The 21543-nt window shown below is 39.3% G+C and overlaps 1 protein-coding gene across 2 annotated transcripts in view; it reads right to left on the bottom strand.

Annotated features, from left to right (window-relative positions):
- Nucleotides 1–21543, bottom strand: part of LOC121195075 (MICOS complex subunit mic25a-like) — a 78817-nt gene that overhangs the window by 43431 nt on the left and 13843 nt on the right. The window contains exon 5 of one of the 2 annotated variants that reach the window (XM_041058285.1): nucleotides 10497–10580. The exons of the other annotated variant lie outside the window; for it this stretch is intronic. Coding sequence (XP_040914219.1) covers nucleotides 10497–10580 — 84 coding nt within the window. The remainder of the gene's footprint in view (nucleotides 1–10496; nucleotides 10581–21543) is intronic. 2 annotated transcript variants of the gene reach the window in all.

Below are 21543 nucleotides of genomic sequence, written 5' to 3' on the forward strand. Positions count from 1 at the left end.
TCTTCTAGCGAAACTAAAGCTCAGCAATAATGAGCTGCATTACTCATACATTTTTTAAGAAATCGTGATTTCTGACTTTGCAGCTTGCCCGATGAGCACCAACCCCAAGCGAGCAGGCAGTGGTATTATGATAAAACAAGCAGCTAATCCCAAACAACTGCAGCCTCTCCTCGACTGATCCTCCTAGCTTAGGCCTTCCAGCACCCTGTATCCCCCCCAAATATTTAACCAGCATACTGTACCAGCTGGGGAGGGAATGGCAAAGGAAGAAGAAAAGAGAAAATGCTGGAAGGGAGGTGAGAGAAGAATAAAGAGGGAAAAGCAGCAGAAGGCATGAAGGTAAGAGGGAAGAGAATACAGAGAGGAGAGAGGGAAGCAGGAGGGAGAGATATTTGTGAACTGGGATTTTTTGGGGAGTAAAATCATTTGCCCTGACTACTTAAGGAGAAAAGGTACAAAAGTAGTCCTGCCTATGACTTAAAAAACAGATGTACACTGTATTGCAGTGGCCGTTTTATCTGAATGTATTTGCGGAAAAAAACTAAACCACACAAGGGTGAGTTCTGGTTTATGATAGCTGGTGGTGTTCCTCTCAGGGGCAAAGAGATGAGTGCTGAGCGAGTGACCACAACTGGCAAGTGTCTGGCAGTCACACTGACTTAATTATGGCCAGTCATCTTGCTAAATGACTGTCTGACAGTCGTATTTCATGCCACAACCAACTGAGAACCACAATATGTTTTGAAAATTTGCTGTTAATGATAAAAATGCGATGGCTACCAATGTGAAGTCATTTAGACCAATAAGTCAGACCACTCAGTCCTAATACTGTAAGCAGGTATGAAAGCACATTTCCTTCAGGTGACTGCAGGGATTTAATGAAATGAGAGCAAAGTCTTTCATACAGTATAAAGCATCTGTGGACAACAGATACTACAAGAATCATCTGCTCTGATTTAGAGATCAATGCAGGCTGCTTTACCAGTATTCCTGCTTTCCCCACAAGTTTTTTTTTTTTGATGCCAACTGAAACGCATTGATTATTTAGTGTTTAATTAAAGCACTTTATTTACATTTTAAGCATTATTGTGTTATTTCTGCACATTTGCCCCAAGACGTTGGTCTGCTGCTGTTGACAAAATTACCAAAGCAGCAGAACATTAACATTGCAACAGAAAAAGGTATGGTTCTGAGACATCTATTCTCAGCGACAACAACAGACTTTGCGCTGCCTTGTTCGAATGATCCCCCCCACGTTTGGTGTGTCCGTTCCCATCTCGGCACCATGTGTTGGGCATCAAAATCCCACAAAGGCTTTTGAGACTGTACTTCAGTATACCCCATTAGTGCTTTTTCAATATTGAAAAATAGTTTAACTTTATTGCCCATATGATATTAGACAATCTGGAGCCAAATGCTACATTAAACTCTAGTACGTTTCCAGAGTATGTGCACACAAAGATGGTAATCCTGGGTCAGGGTTAGGGTTAGTACTGTGTATGTATGTTTCTTGTCTGGTTTACAAAGCTGTGTGTACACACGTTTCTGTTTTATGAATCTCATTAATTGTGAGACTGGGTGCATGTGCACAAGACTCATCTCCACTCACAGTTTGCCATAAATGAACTGAGACATGCCATTAATCACACATTCAGATACCGATATGTCTGCATGCACCACCATTCATCCATGAGTGAAAAGACCAGCAAAGGAGTAACATAATTTCACTGTTTGTGTCGCATCTGCAGGGTTCTATAATAATTCCAGAGTAGCCGTCATTTCAGTTCATCACATCTACCACCGACATAATTGTAACTCCAATAATTGTTCAAAATTAAATGTATTTTTCTGCCTTTGACAGGCATTTTTCAGATCATGCAAAGTGAATCTGGCTAACAATGTTTTATTTAGATTCCATCTCACCTTATTTTTTCCATCTCCTCTTCGTCATGTCACCTGTCTAAAAAAACTTGTGTATGCATGGTCGAAAGTACACCACAGATCTTATTTGTACATGTATAAACACCAGGGTATGTGTGGTGTTTTACCATACAGTTTATGTGTGGTCAAATGGGATATGCATAGTTGTCCTTACACAGACATCCAGCCTCAGGTGTATTTATGATCACCTTGCTAAAACAACTATAAAGAGATAAATCATGGAAATTGACTCACAGTGAACAAAGACAGGAAATGCTGATTGCTGAGAACATAATATAAACCCTATGATTTCGTGGAGATTGGACTTATTTTACTACTGTTGCAGGACTACATATCTAGCATTAGTGTTACTGGTGTTGTTTTGTTTTTTCTTACTGGATATGAGCAGGATTGTATAATTTTGGCTTCTCAGCACAGGACTGCCCACACACTCAGGATCAGTTCCAGTCCATACATTTAAATTTAAAATAAAGTACTCTGGTGAAACTTTACTTTAAAAAGTGAAAAATGCAGTCACGCTTTAGAATGAATTATCATTTAACTTTACTGATAGTGACAATTTAAGAAGTGCCGCAGCATTGGTTACCATGGTGACGCTAGTGAATTAAAGGATGTTTGCAGGATTTCTGATCCAACTGTCATCTGCAGTGTATATTACTTTTTACACTGGCACTCAACTGACAAACCCCTCTCCCTTCTGTTCAACATATTTGCTCCGCTCCTTGTTTTCTTCCATTTATCATTTAGCCCTACTTAATGATAAATAGTTTTTAAATTAAAATTGTGATCTGAAAAAATCTAAAGAATTTCAAATGGCAGGAACTGCAAACCCGATGTGTATATTAATGAGAGAGAGAGAGAAAAAGGTCCTCAACAACAAGCAGCTGAATTATTTTATCTGATTCTATTTCACAACACACAGGTAAGTCTGTGACAATTCTTTGTAGCTAAGTTTCTTGAGCTACAAAGAACCTGGATCATGGAACATCAGCTATTAGCTCTAACTTATCTTCTTCCATCCCCACTATCACTTCTTGTTTCTTTGGCTCGACTACTTTTCCAAATCTTCCACCTTACTTTCCTTTTCATGTTGCATAGATCTCATCAATGACATCTTACAATGAGTAAGCAGATAAAGGTTGAAATATTTTCCCCAAGGACAATATCAACAACATTCAACACAAGTATCAACTGACTGACAGGATTTGGTGCCGCTAAACCTGAATCATTCAGATGTCAGGGCTTTGACTACAACTCTTAGACCACCTACTCATTATGTTCTCCAAGCTATAGGTGCTTCTTTCTCTGTCAGTGCCTAAGTCCTTTTTGCCAACCTTGCTCAGTTTTCCTGCTATATGTCCTCTTCAACCAGAATAGGTGCTCCTAACATCATGGCTGAACTGAGGCTTCTCTTTGTATTTTCTCATGATTTCCATCTGACTCCGGCAACGATGATAGTGGTGTGTGCTTAATATTTTCAGAGAATGGATAATTGCTGGACCAGGGTTAGGTATAAAAGAGAGGAATTCATGTGCATAGCATAGAAAAAAAGAATAGTAATGAAGCAAATGCTTCATGATGGAAAACCACTGTTCATTATTTTTTAAAGATGGCCTTCAAAACTGGCAAAATATTAAGAGCTGCATAGAGCCAGGAAAAACAGCCAGTGTGTAGTGTCAACAAGCTTGTTAGCTGTGAAAAGGTGGAAACAGCTACATTTTACAATCCTCAGCCATCAATAGCCACACAGATTTCTGCTTCCCTTCTGATTATGATTGTAGCCATTGTCCCCACTTGTCAAGACATGTCGACAACTATCCTGCAACTATGGAATGCATTTCTAAAATCTAGTGCTAGGAGATCATTGGAGTCAATTTGAAGGTTGAAAGTAAGTTAGCTGATTTATTTTAACTGTGTATTTCCATTGCCACTGGCTAACTGAAACCATGCAAAGGTAATACTGAACTGGAAGAACACAACTTGCAAAGATCAGGATCTAGAACCTCTAAAACAGGGGTCATTCAATACCAACTCACCTAGGACCACTTCATGTTATTGATTTTCTTGAAAAGATTTTAAAAAAATTCTATTAAATTTATGGGACCTCTCAGAATGTGATAGCTCTATTCCACATACTTATTTAGCTAGGAGTTTTTGAGATGTGTCCCTTTAAGATAAATGTAATCATTTCCTGTGATTTATTGTATGCACATTCTAAGCCTCATCTTATGCTTATTTTTCACTGGGTTGGGTTGAGATTTGTACTGAACATCAAAGAAACCCTAAGGTTAATTTTCAACATGCATTAGTGTAAACAGTTGTTTCTGAATGTTTTACAGTAACCAAATTAATAATTTTTTTTTTTTTTTTACCCAAACGAAGAATCTTCAATTTTCTAAAGATAGTATCTCCACTAGTTTTCACTTTCTTGCAACCAAATTTGGATTCTGTGTAGTATTAATGTAGTTCTGTCACATCTAGAAGTTATTTGGTCCAGCACAAAAAAATGAGTGCCATAGATCTTGCTAAACAAAAGCCAGGGCCAAAACTTCAAAAATTAATAACTAAAAAAAGTAAAGAGCAGAGCTACAGGATTTTGCAAGGTCCCATGAATTTTATATATCTTTCCACATGTTTTTTTTTTTCAAGGAAATCCATGACTGGAACTGGGAAAAGTTCTGAATTCTGGGTGAGTTAGGATGGAATGACCCACAGGCTACAATTGGCCAGAGACAAGCACTGATAAGATCATTCAATCTGTCTTGACTCAAAGTTTGTTCAATGACACAAACAGCACGTATGCTGTGGATGATAAAACACACACACACACACACACACACACACACACACACACACACACACACACACACACACACACACACACACACACACACACACACTTGCCGAAGGAGGAAAAAGACTAATTTTTGCAGACATAACAAACACTGGTCTACAGGTGGGTGGCAAAAAAACTCTCAGACACACACACACGCATGCACGCATGCACGCTCGCACGCACGCACGCACGCACGCACGCACGCACGCACACACACACACACACACACACACACACACAGCCTGCTCTTTGATCCAGCTGTAGAAAGAGCAGTTTTTTTAACCCACACACACTCCCACTTCATCTAACCTTTTGGTCTGACCTGACAGTGGCAACAGCATTCACTGAACAACACAAAAGAACTTTCTATGTTGTCACACTATTGACCCTGGGCTCTATGTGGGCCTGTGTGTGTGTATATGTTATAAGCATGAGCTTTGAGAGATGTGTCATTGTGTTATATTATTTGTCCTACATCCATAAATGTAGTCCCGTATACTTAAGCACTGTTCTTTTGTGTGTATGTCTTATATTCTTCTGTACTGTATTCTTCTGTACTGTAGCCATTGAGGGGTGACAGAGGCCACTAATGGAACACCTAGGTGTCTAGCTGTTCTGACTAAAAACAATATTAGCTGGGACGCAAAAGTAGACGTCAGGCATATGCATGTTGGAATTCACTGCTTTATTCTAGTGTATCAAATTCTTGTGCATTCTAGCTTGTTTACATGTTTGAGAGGCAGGACTGGCCACACAGTGCCTGGGAGATGAAGTAGATTAATTAAACTTAGACAGAAATTTAATTGTGTGGTCTGCTTTGTGAATTGCAGGTTCTGCACTCTCTTTTGAGAAAAATGGCCCCTATCTGTGCAACAACCAGAATGATGTTGTTTCTTTAAGTAATTTTGCTATGTATGTAGCCAAGTATATCACAACTTGAAACCTAAATTTAAAGGTGTGACATTTTGGGAAATATACTTTTTTCCTTTCTTGTCAGATGTTAGAGAAGAAGACTGATATCACTCTTATCTGTGACAGTTATCTGTTAAATATGAAGCTATATTCAGCTTAGCACAAAGGATAGAAGAGGGGGTAAAATCTAAAAGTTTTGTAATGGTTGTGGTCTTCCTGGGGGTTGGGTGCCAGGCTGTTTCTTGGCTGAGGACTTGGAATTTCTCCTTGGTGACCACAAGAGTCCAATCACTACTCAGAGGATTAGGGTGTTTTCACCTCTGCACAGAGCCAGGCTTGCTGTTTCCTTATTCTTCCACTCTTTGTGCTAAGCTAAGCTAGTTTGATCTTTATATACAGACCAATGGCTGTATATGAAGATGAACAGCTCCCCAAACGTTAAGCCAAAATTTCTTGATTGCCTGCTGGTGGCTGGCTGGGGTACAGGTTATAATCTCTTCTCCCTCCATGTCAACAGATGGGACATAGGCCAAACCAAAAACCAAAGGGTACATCAAATAAATTTTCCTAAAGATGTTTTCTGTCATTTTAGGTAGTTCTTATCACTTTAACATATGTTCAGATGTTCATCTTTCTCCACCTCTGCACAGACGCCAAATGACCATGTAACCAGCACAAGATGGCAGCGTCCGTCACAGGGATATTTTGACTTCATTTTTTCTACAGTGGGAGGAAGTGGAGAAACCTCATCCATCTTGATATGCAGTCATTGGTACAGATATAAGAGTGGTATCCATTTTCTTATCTAATTCTTGGCAAGAACATTATGAGCATATTTTCCAAATGTCATACTATTCCTTTAAATTGTATCTGAATGAAGAAACCTGTAACTGTCATCATTCCTTCACACATCAGCCTGCACTACAGAATAAAAGCATTTTAAGAGCATTCATTCCTACACCTTTAGAAGTGACACGTCAGAATTAATTTTCATATTTTCCTGTCTCACAGTGCCTTCATCTTAAATGTAGCTGGTTGAATCTCGTGGAGTGTTTATCGCTGCTGATGAATGCACACAAGCATTTTTTTTTTTCTCAGGCAAAAATAATGAGGTGACTGGAATGTTAGCCGCAACTCTGCAATGTTTAGAAACATTAACTTATTATAAAACTCATATCTTCATCTCCAGATGGGTGCAGCCTCAGTGGAAATATTGCTAACAAGCTAAACTAATAAGCTGATTCGAAGCCCTCGCTTCAGCACATCGGGCAGATAGCTTTTCACAGGATGAAAGCGTTAAACTTTGACTCAGTCTACACAGGGTCCAGAGTGTATGCATTTCCATAAGAAAGTGCAACACAGCAGAAAAGTGGAGTTTTTAATACAGTATTTAAAAAAAAAAAACTCAAGTTCTGATCAGAGGGCCAACCTGGCTCCACTGTGTGTCAGGAGCACACATATACATACACTAAGTTGTCAATATGTGTATATAAGATAGTATGTGTCTGTGCATGTGTCTATGCATGTGTGTGTGTGTGTGTGTGTGTGTGTGTGTGTGTGTGTGTGTGTGTGTGTGTGTGTGTGTGTGTGTGTGTGTGTGAGAGATGCAAACCATTTTAAGTAAGTCCTCCGCCTGTCTGTTTGGTCAGGAATAAAGGTACTGCCATTGGCATTATTTGGTGTGTGTGTTTAGTGTGCAGATATTTCTGGTGCACTACGTGGAGGCCACTGCTGACAGCGTGTCAAGCAACCTGTCAGACTTGGAGGAGGGTTTATTATCTCCTTCTGTACGCTCTAATTCCACCAGCTTCAAACTATACTCTATTATGACAGGAGTGAGTGTGTGTGTGAGAGTAAGACAGCCAGTAGGGAGAGACAGAGAGAAAAAGGACAAATGCTTTGTCTTATTTTGGATACTTCTGTCAGTACACTTCAATGCAGAATAGAGTGTACGCTATGTACTTGCTTGTATAGTGTGTGAATTTTGATTGGGCAGTATTGTTTCAAATTGAACACGACTGTTGTGAACTTACCAGAAATGATGATCGCTACTGTTAGCGAGCTAGCCAGCATTTGCAAATCAGTACAGACTTCTATTTATATATATATATAATATACTGATTACTTCTATCTGACCACAGTACAGTGGGTAAAGTGGTACTTCATGAAAAAGAAGACATGTATAACTTCAATATTTATGGTGAAATGTTCATGGTTGAAACCACTGCCACAGCTTCCTCGGCCACCAGTCTGATAATAGGCAGTCAAGATGACATGAAGTATGGAAGAACACAAAATTGGAAAAAGTTCCACTGAGAGTACAGTAATATCATTATTGTTATATAGGGTATATTTTATAGCGTTTAAAGTCATTCAAACCATGTCCATATAATTTTTCCATTAAAAAAAAACAAAAACAAAGAAGACTGGTTAGACTTATTTCTATCCTGAGTGCCAGTTCTATGGTATGCAAGTGAAAATACAAACCTTTCCTTTAATTTCCCATTGAATGTTGTCAAATGTCTAATGTCAGGATGCTTTGCTACATCTCAACCCAGGCCGTATGTTAATGCAAAGGGTGAGATAACATTAACATAAGTCTAGCTCAGTTTTTTTGTTCCGTTCAGCTGAGCAGTTTGAGAAAACTAAACCTCAAGCGTTGAGAACATTTTGAGCAGTCAAACAGACTAAAACCGTGGCATTATGTGGCTTCTGGTACAGTCTGCAAACACACTGAGCCCTGAAGATAGACACATAAATTCAAAACACATTTACATATACAGTGCACGTGCACCTGAATATACAGTATGCACGCATAACACATCTCTGTCTGCCTCTCTGCCGCACACACACTAACACACTCCACATGCACCCACATAGAGGTCTGTCTCCAAACATCCTAAGCTCAATAGCAAATACAGCTTGTGCCACCCGTATGCCAGCCTGCCAGTCTTCTACTCCCTCTGCAAACCCAACCTGTTACTAATGAGACTAACACAAATAGCCAGGCAGCTGACACCGAGACCTGTGCGCGCGTGTGTGTGTGTGCATGAGTGTACTTAAAATGTGTGTAGAGACTATTTACTGAGGTAATAAATGTTTATTTAGGCTGACTGTGTGGTAATTAGAATACAGATTTTGTGCTATTGTGATGTAAGCCTCTATGTGTTTGTCCATCTGTTATTTAAACTAGACATCCACAGAATCATGAAAGAAAGAAAGAAAGAAAGTCAGAAAGAAAGAAAGAAAGAAAGAAAGAAAAAGAAAGTCAGAAAGAAAGAAAGAAAGAAAGAAAGAAAGAAAGAAAGAAAGAAAGAAAGAAAGAAAGTCTTCCTTCCTGTCTTCAGTTGAGGCTAGCAGGACAGGATTGGACACGCCTAGTTTCAAAAAGCCTAAACTTCAGATTTAACCAAACAGAAAAAAGCCTATTGCTCGAGCCAGTGACTCTATCCGCTTACTGTAGCTTTTGGCAGACGCTAAACATAACCTCCACGCACATGTGCTTAACCACACCAGTTTTTTTAAACCATCAAAGATTTTCTGCCTTTTCATTTTACAACATAAATCAGAAATAACCAAATGACCGACTAAATGTTATGGGAAAGCAATGAAACAAAAGGCTGCGTGAATGACGATGAGTATGAAGTCTGCCCTCAGCTACAAGCTGATGGATCATAGGGAGCAACTGTAATGATGGCAGTCCAATGTCACGGTTGCCCCGTATGGCTCCATCTGCTCCCACCACTCCCTCCGCCCCCACGCAAGCAGGGCAGGCTTGAATAAGGCATGGTAAACAGAACATAATACTTAGATTTTACACATAATGTCCTGTAAAGGTCGCCTCCATCTGAGAACTGGAGGAGTGCTTCCCCCAGAGAGCCCGTGTAAAGGTCCTTCTTGTGTAGCGCCTGGTGAGGCTGAAACCTAACTTGAGACAAACAGCTTCCACACCTTTCCCGCCTGGTCAATGTCAGACAGATAGATGAAAGGGAATGAAAGGGCTTGTAAGGGCTCTCTGGAGATGCTCAGGCTGGATAAAATCCTTGTTCCCTTTTGAATCACATTTATAGACAGACCTTGGGCGGTGCATTCCTTTTTTAGACAGATTTTTGTGTATACGCGACCTGCTGTCTTATTCTGTAGCAGCAAGTTTCAATTCAGTTTACATGTTTGTATGCTGAAATATGTGTTTATATATATATGTGGCATTCCTTATAGCTATGCACTGTACTGCATAATTATACACTGTACACAAACAGTAAAAAGATCCTCAAGGATAGTATCACTTTAGTGCCAAAAAGATCTAATACCTACAAGAGTCTCATCTGAAAAGGTTTCAAGCTTGGCAGCCAAACATCACATTAATCTCATTGTCACTGTCCTATTGTTGTAGTTTTGAGTATCAGACCTGTGTTTTTCAGCAGGTGTGTGAGACCAGACTCAGATTGCAAATAATGACTCACAACGCAGATCATCTATATCCAGTCACTTTCTGTCATTGTGCTGTAACAAAGTGAATATGCTCTAATCATGGAGAATTATTCATGACTATGTGTGTGTGTGCGCTTGGAAATTTGGAAATGTCTCTGTATTGGCATTTTTGGATTGTATGTTTGTTTGGGGATGTTTTTAATATATCCAGTATATGTGACACAAAGTTAAATCTGCCTACACTGTGCGTGTTTGCATCTATAGCATCTATATTGTACTCCTCAGATCTGCGACTCTGGGAGTCTGTGCAAGCCTCTAATGAAGTCTTTCCAAGTGTATGTGTGTGACTGTATGTGTGTTTGTGTTATTGCCGTACCCTCTTCTCCAGTTGTGCCAGCTGCTCCTTGTAGAAGGCATCCAGTGCTTTCAGCTGTGAATCTTTCTTCTGTAGCTGCTGAGCCTGCCGGGGAACACATACACACACACAGGCGATTACACAGTGTGTAGTGCTGTGTTTTCTCACTACAAGGTAGTAATCTACAGTAGTAGGCCTGGTTTTTGTTTGCTTGTTTTTCTCTTTTTTCAGTTACAAGTAATCAGATTCATTTTATTGATAAGTTCTCTTACGAGCACTTCAACATCATACAGTACAACAGTGGTTCCCAACCCAGACGTCAGGATCCCCAAATGGGGTCGCAAGTGAAGTCTGTGGGGTTGCAAGATTATTAACAGGATTGTAAAGTAGAAAATAAAAATGTAGAGTTGTGAAGCGGGAAGTGCTGATGGAAGTGTTTTCCCTCTTCTGTATTCCCACTTAGAGATTCTCCATAAACCATACCCTCAGTATTACTGATGATAGAAGCACAGGACTCTTTCAGATGAAGAAATCCTACAGGTTTGTGTTATGATGATGATGATGATATGTTATGGAATAATGTCGTAACCTGTTTTTATTATTTCACCTTAATCTCTGAATATTCATGTTTTGTCCTTCAGTTTGATATGGCAGACAGCTCAAAACACTACAGTACCCATGAGCCTTCACCTCAGAATCTAAAACTGAATTGATTAATCTGAAGTGTAACCAGTTTTCTCAACAATGTTATCTTTGGCTTTGGCAACAAAGCTTAAAGTTTGGTGACTGGATGATTCTCCCTCAAAGTTTTTAAGTACAGAGGACTGTACCTTCAATTTTTATCCAAGAACCAGATATTTTCTGATGCAGTTTTTCATCTTTTGCTTTAATCATTCAACTGGAAGATTCTCATTTCCATCTGTGTAGAATTACTGCAACTGTGAGTCACTCAACATTGTTAATGGGAAAAAATTAACTGCTGCTGCTAAAATTACTGCTTTTTGCAGTCGAAATATATACAGAGACAATGTGTTAGTGTTTAAAATACTGTCCTTGGTTTACAGTTCGGTTTACCGTTGAACAATGCTGCAGAGTTCATAGACATTTTGCAACCCTCTGCAACTTGAAAATTCAGAACATTTTAGTGATTCAGAAATACTGGATCAATATCTAAAACAGTCAGATAGATCAAGAGAACAAGGGCAAGATATATGGAAGGAGAAGGGAGATGGACAAAAGAATCAGAGGGATTAATGGAGGGATATGGAATGTGTAAACAAGTAGGAAGAAGAAATGGAAATATTTGGATGGAGAAGCTGACGGGAGCATGGAACGAGGAGAGATGAAAAGCTTAAGACAGAGATAATAAGATGGTAGGGAGAAGGGAGGGGTTCAATTTGCTTTCTATTCAATCAAATCAAAGAGGATTTTTTTCTCCAGAAACTGCAATTTAGAGTTATTTTATTTTTTCAACAGTCAAGGATTTTGGTTTAATAGAAATTATTAAGAATAATTCTAATCAGCACATTGATAGCAGTTTCAACTTTTTTTTTTTTTTTACAGAGACCCTCAGTCTGTACAAAGGACAATGGGGAAATAAAACATTGTGAGGGTTAGAAAGCGGCAGAATAGATGAAATGAACAGAAGAGCAGGAATTTGAAAATTGTAATGACTTACCATTACCTCTATCTCATCTGCTGACTAGAGAGGTTGGGAAATAGAAAGTAAACAGAGCAGGGTTAGGACAGAAAGCTCAAGAAGGAGGGAGAATGAAGAACAAATAGTAAGGAGATACAGCTAAATCATAGGATAGCACTTTAAAAATCTTCACTTGCAATTAAACATTAAACACCTGCAATCAGTGACAGGTTTGATCAGATTATTCCCGGTGGAATTCCCTGAGAAACATACCATCACAAGGAATCGTGAATTTGTGAAAACGCTAGTGACGTGTCCATGCAAAATGTGCTTGTTATCTCAGTAATTAACGGCCTACGAGCAATTTGGGTTGTTTACATGCTACTTCTGCTTATACGCTAATGTAGCTAACATTGGTGAATGGTGTTTACTGTTAGAAAATGACCAACTGAGAAAGCCAGGTTTGTGTTTGCAGCTGTTACTAATTTATCGTTATTAACTACATCACTGATTTTGCCTTTGGGTGATGTGAGGGTTGATGACCAAGTTAGCCCAGTCCTGGCACACGCACAAAGCATGCTCTCATGCGCACTCTGAATGAGAGGCACGCGGGCCGGACCACTGACGAGACATATAGGGAGGGTAAAAACTTTTTGGATTTTTGGCCGTCGGCCCACCGATGAGGATTTCTCCCAGTGTTCCTGAAAGCCAGTCCCTCTATGAATGTTGTCAATGTGTTTGTGTGAGAGAGAGAGTTCGGCAAGGTGGGCCTGAGCGAATCGGTATGCTGCGCACAGCTCTACAGTGACGCCACATGCTTTTGGTTGGCATGCCGACACTGTAAAGAGCTCGAGTCTCTGTTGGGTCTCTGCCTAAAACACTCCAACACTTCAGATGCTGTGTGAGGTTTTGTAGCTGCAGGCTGTTTTCTGGGGGAATCCATTCTTTCACCCAGCACAGCCATCTTTGCGACGCACCATTGTTGTAATTGGATTGGGTTATATGGATGTGTCGTCCTGGCCTTAACTGACTATTGTTTAATGTTTCTCTTTTTATGATTCTCAAGAACTGCTCATCAAGAAAGCTTCACAGTTGACACTGCTAGTCCTTGGGTCCTCAACAATACACACGCAAAGTTTGACATCAAGAAAATTTGCAAACTTGCAAAAAATTTTATTTTTATTTTTTTTGGGGGGGGGGTTCCCTAAGTTTCCAAAGATAGCAAATATGCCATGCAGCATCTTGGGGAGACATGCATAAAGTGATGCACAATATATTACATTGAATATTCCTATCTGATGGCACGCTGCAGCCATAACAAACAAGGCATGTTTGATTTTCCCCAGTGTCAGCATCATATACCTTAAGTGAAGTTTTGGAATGAGCAGATACAGAATTTGTATATAATAGCGTGAAATAGTATATCGTATGTGAGAAGTATTTGTAGCGTTGTATAGAATTGTATAAAATGCCAAAGGTCCTCTCCATACGTTAAAAGACAATAAAATACTGTTTTGAATGATAATTTCTCTGATATGGTTTTTCTATTAAAAAAAGTTTCAATAACTTAGTCAGAAATTCTTAAAGTTACATCTGCTCCTTCTTTCTTATTGAAAACTTTAGAATCCATGAATATGAAAACATTTTTCATTTCAAAACTTGAATTGCTGAATAAGATGTCTCCTACTTCACTGAAAAATCTAGTCTCCGTGTGTGAGCTGGAGGTTTCAAATTTCCACATCACACTTGAGTAAATTGCCTGCTGGACTACGACTGGGCTTCCAAACGAGTTGTAACAAAATCCTGCTCGTAGGAACACATCTTAAACTGATGCCTCCACATTTAAGGTGACATTTACAGTGACCACAGAGAAACTTTACCCCTTACGTACATGAATGTGAACCCAGTCTTCTAGCATCAAATGCTGGACAGACTGTGCATCCTTCTGCCCCATCCTTATTAGCAAATAATGCCACATGGTGTCCCAAAACCAAGGCTAAGAAGCTCACACTTCCAAAACAACCATAATTTCCTTCTCTCAGAAAGAAAGTGGATATAAAAAATTAAATGAGCTTTAATAAGCACTAAAAAGTTCAACTTTAATTGTTAAATTAATGAGAAATCTTTAGTGTGCGGTTAGCTGTAGATCCACTTCAATTCAAAAAGTACATCCAACGTTGGCTTATTCCAAAAACAATGACACAACCAACTGTACTGATTGCATTTATTTGCATCATTTCAAAATTACTCACAGTTTGCTTATTCTTTGCACTGCCCTTATGCAATAAAGGCTATATGTTAATAGCTTTTCAGACTCGATACTCACTGTTCAGCCATAGCTACTGCTGGACTCTCAAAAGCAGCTCTTCCTCTTATATACATTAAAAAGTAAAGGTTTAGCAGTTGTAGCTCGTAGAACAGCATTTAACCTGCATAAACACGGCTCCTTGTGTTTCTTTGTCAGTAAACTACACAAGGAGCAGTATTTTAGCACCATCATATCAGAAGATGTTTTCTCAGATTAGAAACTTCTGCTGCTCTGAGCCAAATTTTATGGCATTAAATTATAAACATTAAGCAAACGTATTGTAACCTGCTACTATTTGAGCACATGTAGTTGATAGAGTTTGTTTTGATACCAGATGGGCATGTTGTCACATTGGAAAACCAACATGTAGAAAGTTTAAATAGTAACTACAGGATGTCTTTGCTATTGGCAGACTGTCAGACTATTTGATTGAATGCATAAATCAGGTTGCATTTGTATGTGAAGTTTTCAGACTCTTTGCACAGTGTCCAGCTGCACACAGATCCATAAATGCATGCTGTGTTTAAGTGCTGGTGGAAAACTGGGACATCTGGGCTTTCAGTGAATCGGTGAGTAATTTCAAAGTGGGAAATACATTTTATATGGATTCTATATAGTAAAAAATGGTTTTAATAAGCTAATGATAGGTGGTGAATAGTACAAAAGAATCACAAATATTTTATACATTTGTGTACATTCAACCTTTTCAGAAAGAGAGAAAATCATCAGATCTGTGAAGTTTAAGTTAAAAATCTGTTTTGGATTGGAATATTTTTACACACACATCGTTGCACACATTTGTAAAACTTATTTTTCATTTCTAGATCAAGTGGTGTACATTTATGGCCATCTTGTGTCTAACTTCCCTCCATACAAGTCTGACTAACAGCACTGTGTAAGTGGAGAGCAGCATTAGTACAGAAAAACTGAGGTGAACAGAGTCTACACGCACAAATGCACACACATACAGAGGGAGGAAGATTCATCATAATTATAAGGGCTGCTGAACGCCAAATCAAATCAGAGCTGATCGTCTGTGCTTCATAAACAGACCTTAACTGAGGAGAGACAAAGAGCGAGAGGTCTTCTGATGAGAGAGATACTTGCACTGTGAGCTGGTGCATGTTAATGCAGGTGAAAGGAGGAACTGAAATTGTTCAAGTGTTAATTTTATATGTTAGACAAGTATCTGTTTGGCGGGGATTAAGCCGAAACAGAATGGATTTAATTAAAATACACAGCTCTCCTTCCTATCTGCGCCTCTCTGTGTTGGTCCTGTTTTAATTTGCAGTCAGAAAAGACACTGCAAGTGAATCAGATGACTCCTCTGGTGTCCCTCCAGGGACCTGCGAGTCTATGGTAGATAACAGCCAGCCAGGCGTGACTTCACACACAAAATACCACATACACACACACACACACACACACTCACACACGACACACATAAATACAGAGGGTGGCTGGGGCTTACATGCTGATGTTTGTTTAGTCTGTCTCTCTTCTGGGATACCTGGAGTCAGTCTTTTTTGTTAGAACTAATGTGTGTCATTGAATCTGTTATTAAGTCTTCCGGCTTTAGGCTGCGTTTAAACCAACATTAGCACTGTGTGAAACAAATGCAGTGCACTGATTTATTTCAATGCACCTTTTGCATTTGCACAGTGGGGGGTGCCACTGAGCAGAGGGCTTCATCACTTGGTTCATGTTGTGTCACTACAATGCAATGTCATCCAGAACACAATGTTGGCCAGTCAAATGCACGCAAGCTCACATTACGAGTAACTTGGAAAGATAAACAGGTCATCCTACTGCTAACCTCAGGACTGTCAAATTATGGCTGCAGTCATTCCCATCTCCCTGAGCTGTACTTTGTTTTTAGTGCTAATTAGTAAATCTTAGCATGCTAACACTCTAAAATAAAAACATGATAAATATTATATCTACTTAGCATCAGAACGTTAGCATTGTAATTGTGAGCATATTAGCATGCCGAGTGTTAGTATTCCGCTCAAAGCACCACTGTGCCAAAGTTTGCCTTTACAGAGCCATCGGCATGGCTGCAGACTCCCAGTCTTGTTTGCTTTAATAAAGGAAGACAGACTTCCCCAGTGTTAAATGTTGTCTAAACATAAGAACTTTGCCTGAGGACAAATCAGTCTGAAATGGTTGAAAGTAATTTGATTTAAATCAGCAAATATATACTGTGCAATTAAAGAACAGCTCAAGAAGAGTACAAATCTCAGAAAGCAGTCAATGCCAGCTTTTGGTCTTTGACCATTTTCAATGTAAGAGACACAAAACAGACATAATAACAAAGAAGTATTGATGTTGAATACCCAATCTGACCCTGGAGTCCAGATCAGTCTCAGAGCAAGATTTTTGCCAAAAAAAAAAAAAAGAAAAGAAGGAAAAAGTCAATTCAACGATAAAGTGATTGTCCTTTCCATCTACTAATGGTACAGCAGCAGCATCACCCTTAGAAGTGATAAACAGAGAAACAGTTTTTACCCCTAAGCTTTAAGAATGATGAACAAATCTAGCAAACACACCCAAGTCATCTCAGGATTATCCCCCTTCCAAGTTAATCCCTAAACTGAGCGCCAGAGCAGTGCATTTGTTCATTCTGTAATGTCTGTTTTTAAGTCCTGTATGGTATCAGGCTCGCCATCAGCTTATTGGCCAAGTGCACCTGCACACAAAAAGAATTCAATTTGCTGAGATGCTCGATCATAAAGCAGAGCAAAATTACAGGGATATTAAGCACTGTGCTTTTAGATATACATAAAAAAAATAGGCGCTGTTGTCACCAAGAAATGCGTTTCATTTTACTCTGCACTTGAGTTTAAGATAGATATTGTGTGTGGGAAGAAATAAATAAATGTCACTTTTAAAGCAGCATTTAGATCACAACAGAGAAAATATATGAGAATACTAATTTGTTCAGATCTCATACACATACTTTGCACTACTTCATTGGTTGTTTGTGTTTAAGGAGAGACTTTACAATGTTTCCTTCTATATTTTGTCCTAATGCTTAAACAAATGCTTTTTGTCATACAAGATTTCAAATTCATTTTCCTCTGGCAAAACTGCTCTAAAGAATATCCTAAGTGACTGAAACGAAAACAATAAAAAGATCTCATCTGGTTGAGAAGACAAAAGAGAAGGAGAGACAGAAAACTCAAGAAACACTAGGAAGTCCAAATACAAAACAAATGTAAACAAGTGCAGAAAAATAACTTCAGTTATTAAAATGGCGTATAACTGAATATGACAGCTGCTAGCCATGAGCTAAATGGGAGATTGGCTTACAAACATATTACTGTATATTCTTCCTTCCCCAGGCACCTTCTGCATATCAATCTATTCTGTACACAGCTAGAGGTGTGAAGCGTCTATTCAGAAGCTACAGAGAGAGGGGAAAATGTATAAATGTGTGAGACAGAAACACCAAGCCATAGTGAGTGACGGAGGAAAATAAGGTGAAAATGATAAGGAAAAAAGGGAGACAGGTTGAATGGTTAACAAATGGAAAAAAAGAAAATGGCAAAGTGAGACAAAACAAAATCCTAGCGAGAATGAGTGAGCAAGCAGTGGTGCCTCTTTTGTGGAAACATCTCACAGCAAAACTGAAAACTAGCAGAGACGTTTAGACAGTTCCCATTGTTTGTAATGCAGTTTTGCTTGTTAGCTGGAGCTACTTTTTTAGAAATAAGTGACAGCATGCTCCAAACGCTAAACGCTCTAATCGCAGTGCCATGAGGCTGAACTTTAGCACGCAAGTTGCAAACCAAATGTACCAAAGCCAGGCAAAACAACCGAAACAACCACGTCACCAACCGTGAGACACCGCCAACTTTAGAGGCTAACACCCTTTCCAACAGGGTAAAATACTCAGCAGTGGGAACATATTTTGAGTAGAGGATGCTGTGCCGACCCCCCACCTGCTGCTGGTCATACCTATATTTCTCCCATTTTTATTCATTAAAGCAGCAGCAGGATTAATCCACAGACAACATCATCACTATTTATCTGCTGGTTCAAATGTTCTAGCTGTGCCATATTACAGCACATGTAAATACTACTCTCAATCTACAATCTTTGTCCATCATATCAACAGATTCCTAAAATTAGACTGGCTCACCCTGTATTGAGACATGTTATCAAAATGATGTGAAAGACGTCAGTGAGAGGTGTCACACTCTGTCAGTGCTGCCTTGACCATTCTTTGTTTCATCTTTGCCAGCTGGCTGCAGCTGTCTACGTGTCACACTGCCAGTTGTACCACGGCGTGGACCAAACACCCACACTGAGACACTTGGTGTCGATCTGCTGCCAAGAGAAGTCTGATGCAGTTCATTAGTAGTGAGAAGACACCACCACCACAGGATAATGTGGAAAAGGTATTCTACAGTTGTGTGAATTCAAAAGCTAAACAAACAGACTTGCCAACATCTCCCCACACATTCTGGTCGGACAGGTCCTGTCCAATCTATTTCTAGAGTTTTCATTTATTACAGTGATTGTGGTTTGAGTATAAACTAATGTTCATATTAAGAGCTGAGCAATATTCCAACTGGCCGTCATCAATGCAACAACCGACTATTGCTAATATATTCGCGCAAGTGTGTGTATGCATGACAGAGAGGCTCGGTAAAGAGACAGACAGGGACAATAAAAACTTCATGGATTTGTTTAATGGTCCACCTGCCCATCGAAGCAACAGGATTTCTCCCAATCGCCACTCCGACTATGACAAACAGATCCTTTGGCAATGTGTTTGTAGAAGGAGAGAGTGACAAGGAAGGGCTGAGTGAATCAATGTATGACGTGCAGCATCACAGTGAAATAAGACTTTACCCATCTGAAAAAATAAATAAATAAAAAATAAAATAGAAAATCAATGTGTGACAGTCAATGTTCATATTGTGGCAGACCGCCACTGCCACAAATAGATCAATATATGAGAAACACTCAGAGGAAAAATACTTTTGGCACATTATGACACTATACTGGGACAAATTAGACTCAGTCTGTGTAATTAATGGGAAACACTCGAAACAGGTGGGGATAACATGGGATTACATGATCAGGATACAAAACTGCACATCCCGTTTTTGTCTAGTTCTCAAGTATGATTTATGAATTGACACTGCTTTTCAGCACCAATCTAGCTGACAGCAAACACTAAAGATGGCTCAGCTGTCATTTAGTCACTGCCCTGTTTTGTCAAAGACAGAAATCGGTGCATAATGTGGCCCAGCTCCAACTGCCAGTTCCTATTAGTGCACGCTTTGAATTGCGCTTTACAGGCTAATTATTTCTCACATTCAGTTCTCAAGGAGGCAAACCATTCGTCCAATCACCCACCCACAAATTTCATTTTCTGAGCTGGTCAGACCACCAGAGGAAATACATAGAGCCCTTGAGCATAGAGAAGTGCAGCATAACCTGCTGCTGAGAGAGATGAATAAAACTTGTTTTGATTTTCCCCAATTTGCCTATGTGGTCCTGATGGCACAGGATGACAGGTCATCAAAGCTGTTCGATGAATTTATTATAAGAACTGGATATTGGATTCCAATGCCCAATCACCTGAGTGAAAATTACTCACAGAGCAGTGGAAAAAGATTTCTAGCTTCAGGGTTTTTCATGCACATAAAAATCCTTTTTCTAGGCTTTGGGAAAGTTTTACAAATATGAAACCACCCTGGATAAAAAAAAAAAATTATAATACAAACAATGACCATTGATATGGTTTGCAGTTTTCCTGCCAACACTTCTACAAGTATCTCTTTTATAATCATAGTCTATGCGGAAAATTGTTTTTGGGCCACAAGGCATTTTTACATTTTTACAGAGCTGCAAATGGCCATCTTTGATCAGATGATTCTTATTTAAATAAAAAAAAATGTTATTGCCACTTAACACCATTTTATTTTTGACAGTTTTGACAGACTTGAGAGGCTACTAGTGTTAAGGCAGCATCAGACATTTTAGAGTTTTGGCTTCTTTTATCAAAACAAAAAAAACTCAGGTATTATAAAGGCCCCCAAACCAAAACATAAATATCAGACATTAAAACTCTATTTAAAACTCTATTTAAACTCACTTAAAGAAGAACATATCTTTTTTTCTTTTTTTTTTACAGTCCTGCATTTCTGGTCTGGAACAGCCATATCGTACTGTAGGTTTTGAGACTGTGCTGTGGGGACAACAGATGGCGGCTGGCTAAGCTGTTAGTGTGTCTGTCGGGTAGACACCACAGTGGTATCAGCTATGGAAGGGCCAACTCCCTGATCCAGTACAGAAGGAACACATGAAGAGAGCATCTGAGGGCAGCACACCAATGTTAACAGTCCAATGGATCATCAACAAACCACATGGGCATGGAGTACTGGTGTTTGGGCTCACAAGTATGCCTGGGACAGACATGTATAAATATACAGTCACGCATCTCACTCTTCCCCTGTGGGCAGTGTGTGTGCTGTGTTGCCATCTGATAGCAGCAGCAGTCTGTTCTCCCATTCCCTCTTTCTTCCCCTCTCTTTATTTACTCTGCTGCGTTTATTTAACACATAGCTCCCAGCGAGGCAATAAATTAGCACTCAATAATAATCTGACTGATAATTACAACAACGCAGCTACACAGAGGAAGGAGTAGTACAATATTGGCCACTGGCCCTTTTCCTCTTCCTCTTTCCTGCTCCTCCTCCTCTCCTCCATTTATAGTTTAACTCCTTCTCTCTCTTTAATGTTTTCATTTGTTGTTATAAAGCAGTTCCTACACAATTCTTAGTTCAGTGGGGTCAAGCAAACAGCAATAAAAGTGGATTTTGACTAGAAACTACCAGGTATCTGAGAAAAACGCGCACAATATGGAATTTGTGATGCTGAAATTTTTATCAATGATCTTAGATAGTTTACCAACAGATATCTGATCTGGAACCCCAGAGTGATCAATTCCCTTTGGTTTAACAAGTGTCAGCGTCTCTGTGATGTGGTGCAATGCCCTGGGACCATAAATGAATAGGTTTGAATCCCAAAATACATCTTATCTTCAAATTTGGTCCGTATGCCTGCATGTTTGCATTATCACATTTACTTAATAAATGTGTCAA

The sequence above is a fragment of the Toxotes jaculatrix genome, chromosome 2, assembly GCF_017976425.1.
Source record: "Toxotes jaculatrix isolate fToxJac2 chromosome 2, fToxJac2.pri, whole genome shotgun sequence".
Taxonomy (NCBI): Eukaryota; Metazoa; Chordata; class Actinopteri; family Toxotidae; genus Toxotes; species Toxotes jaculatrix.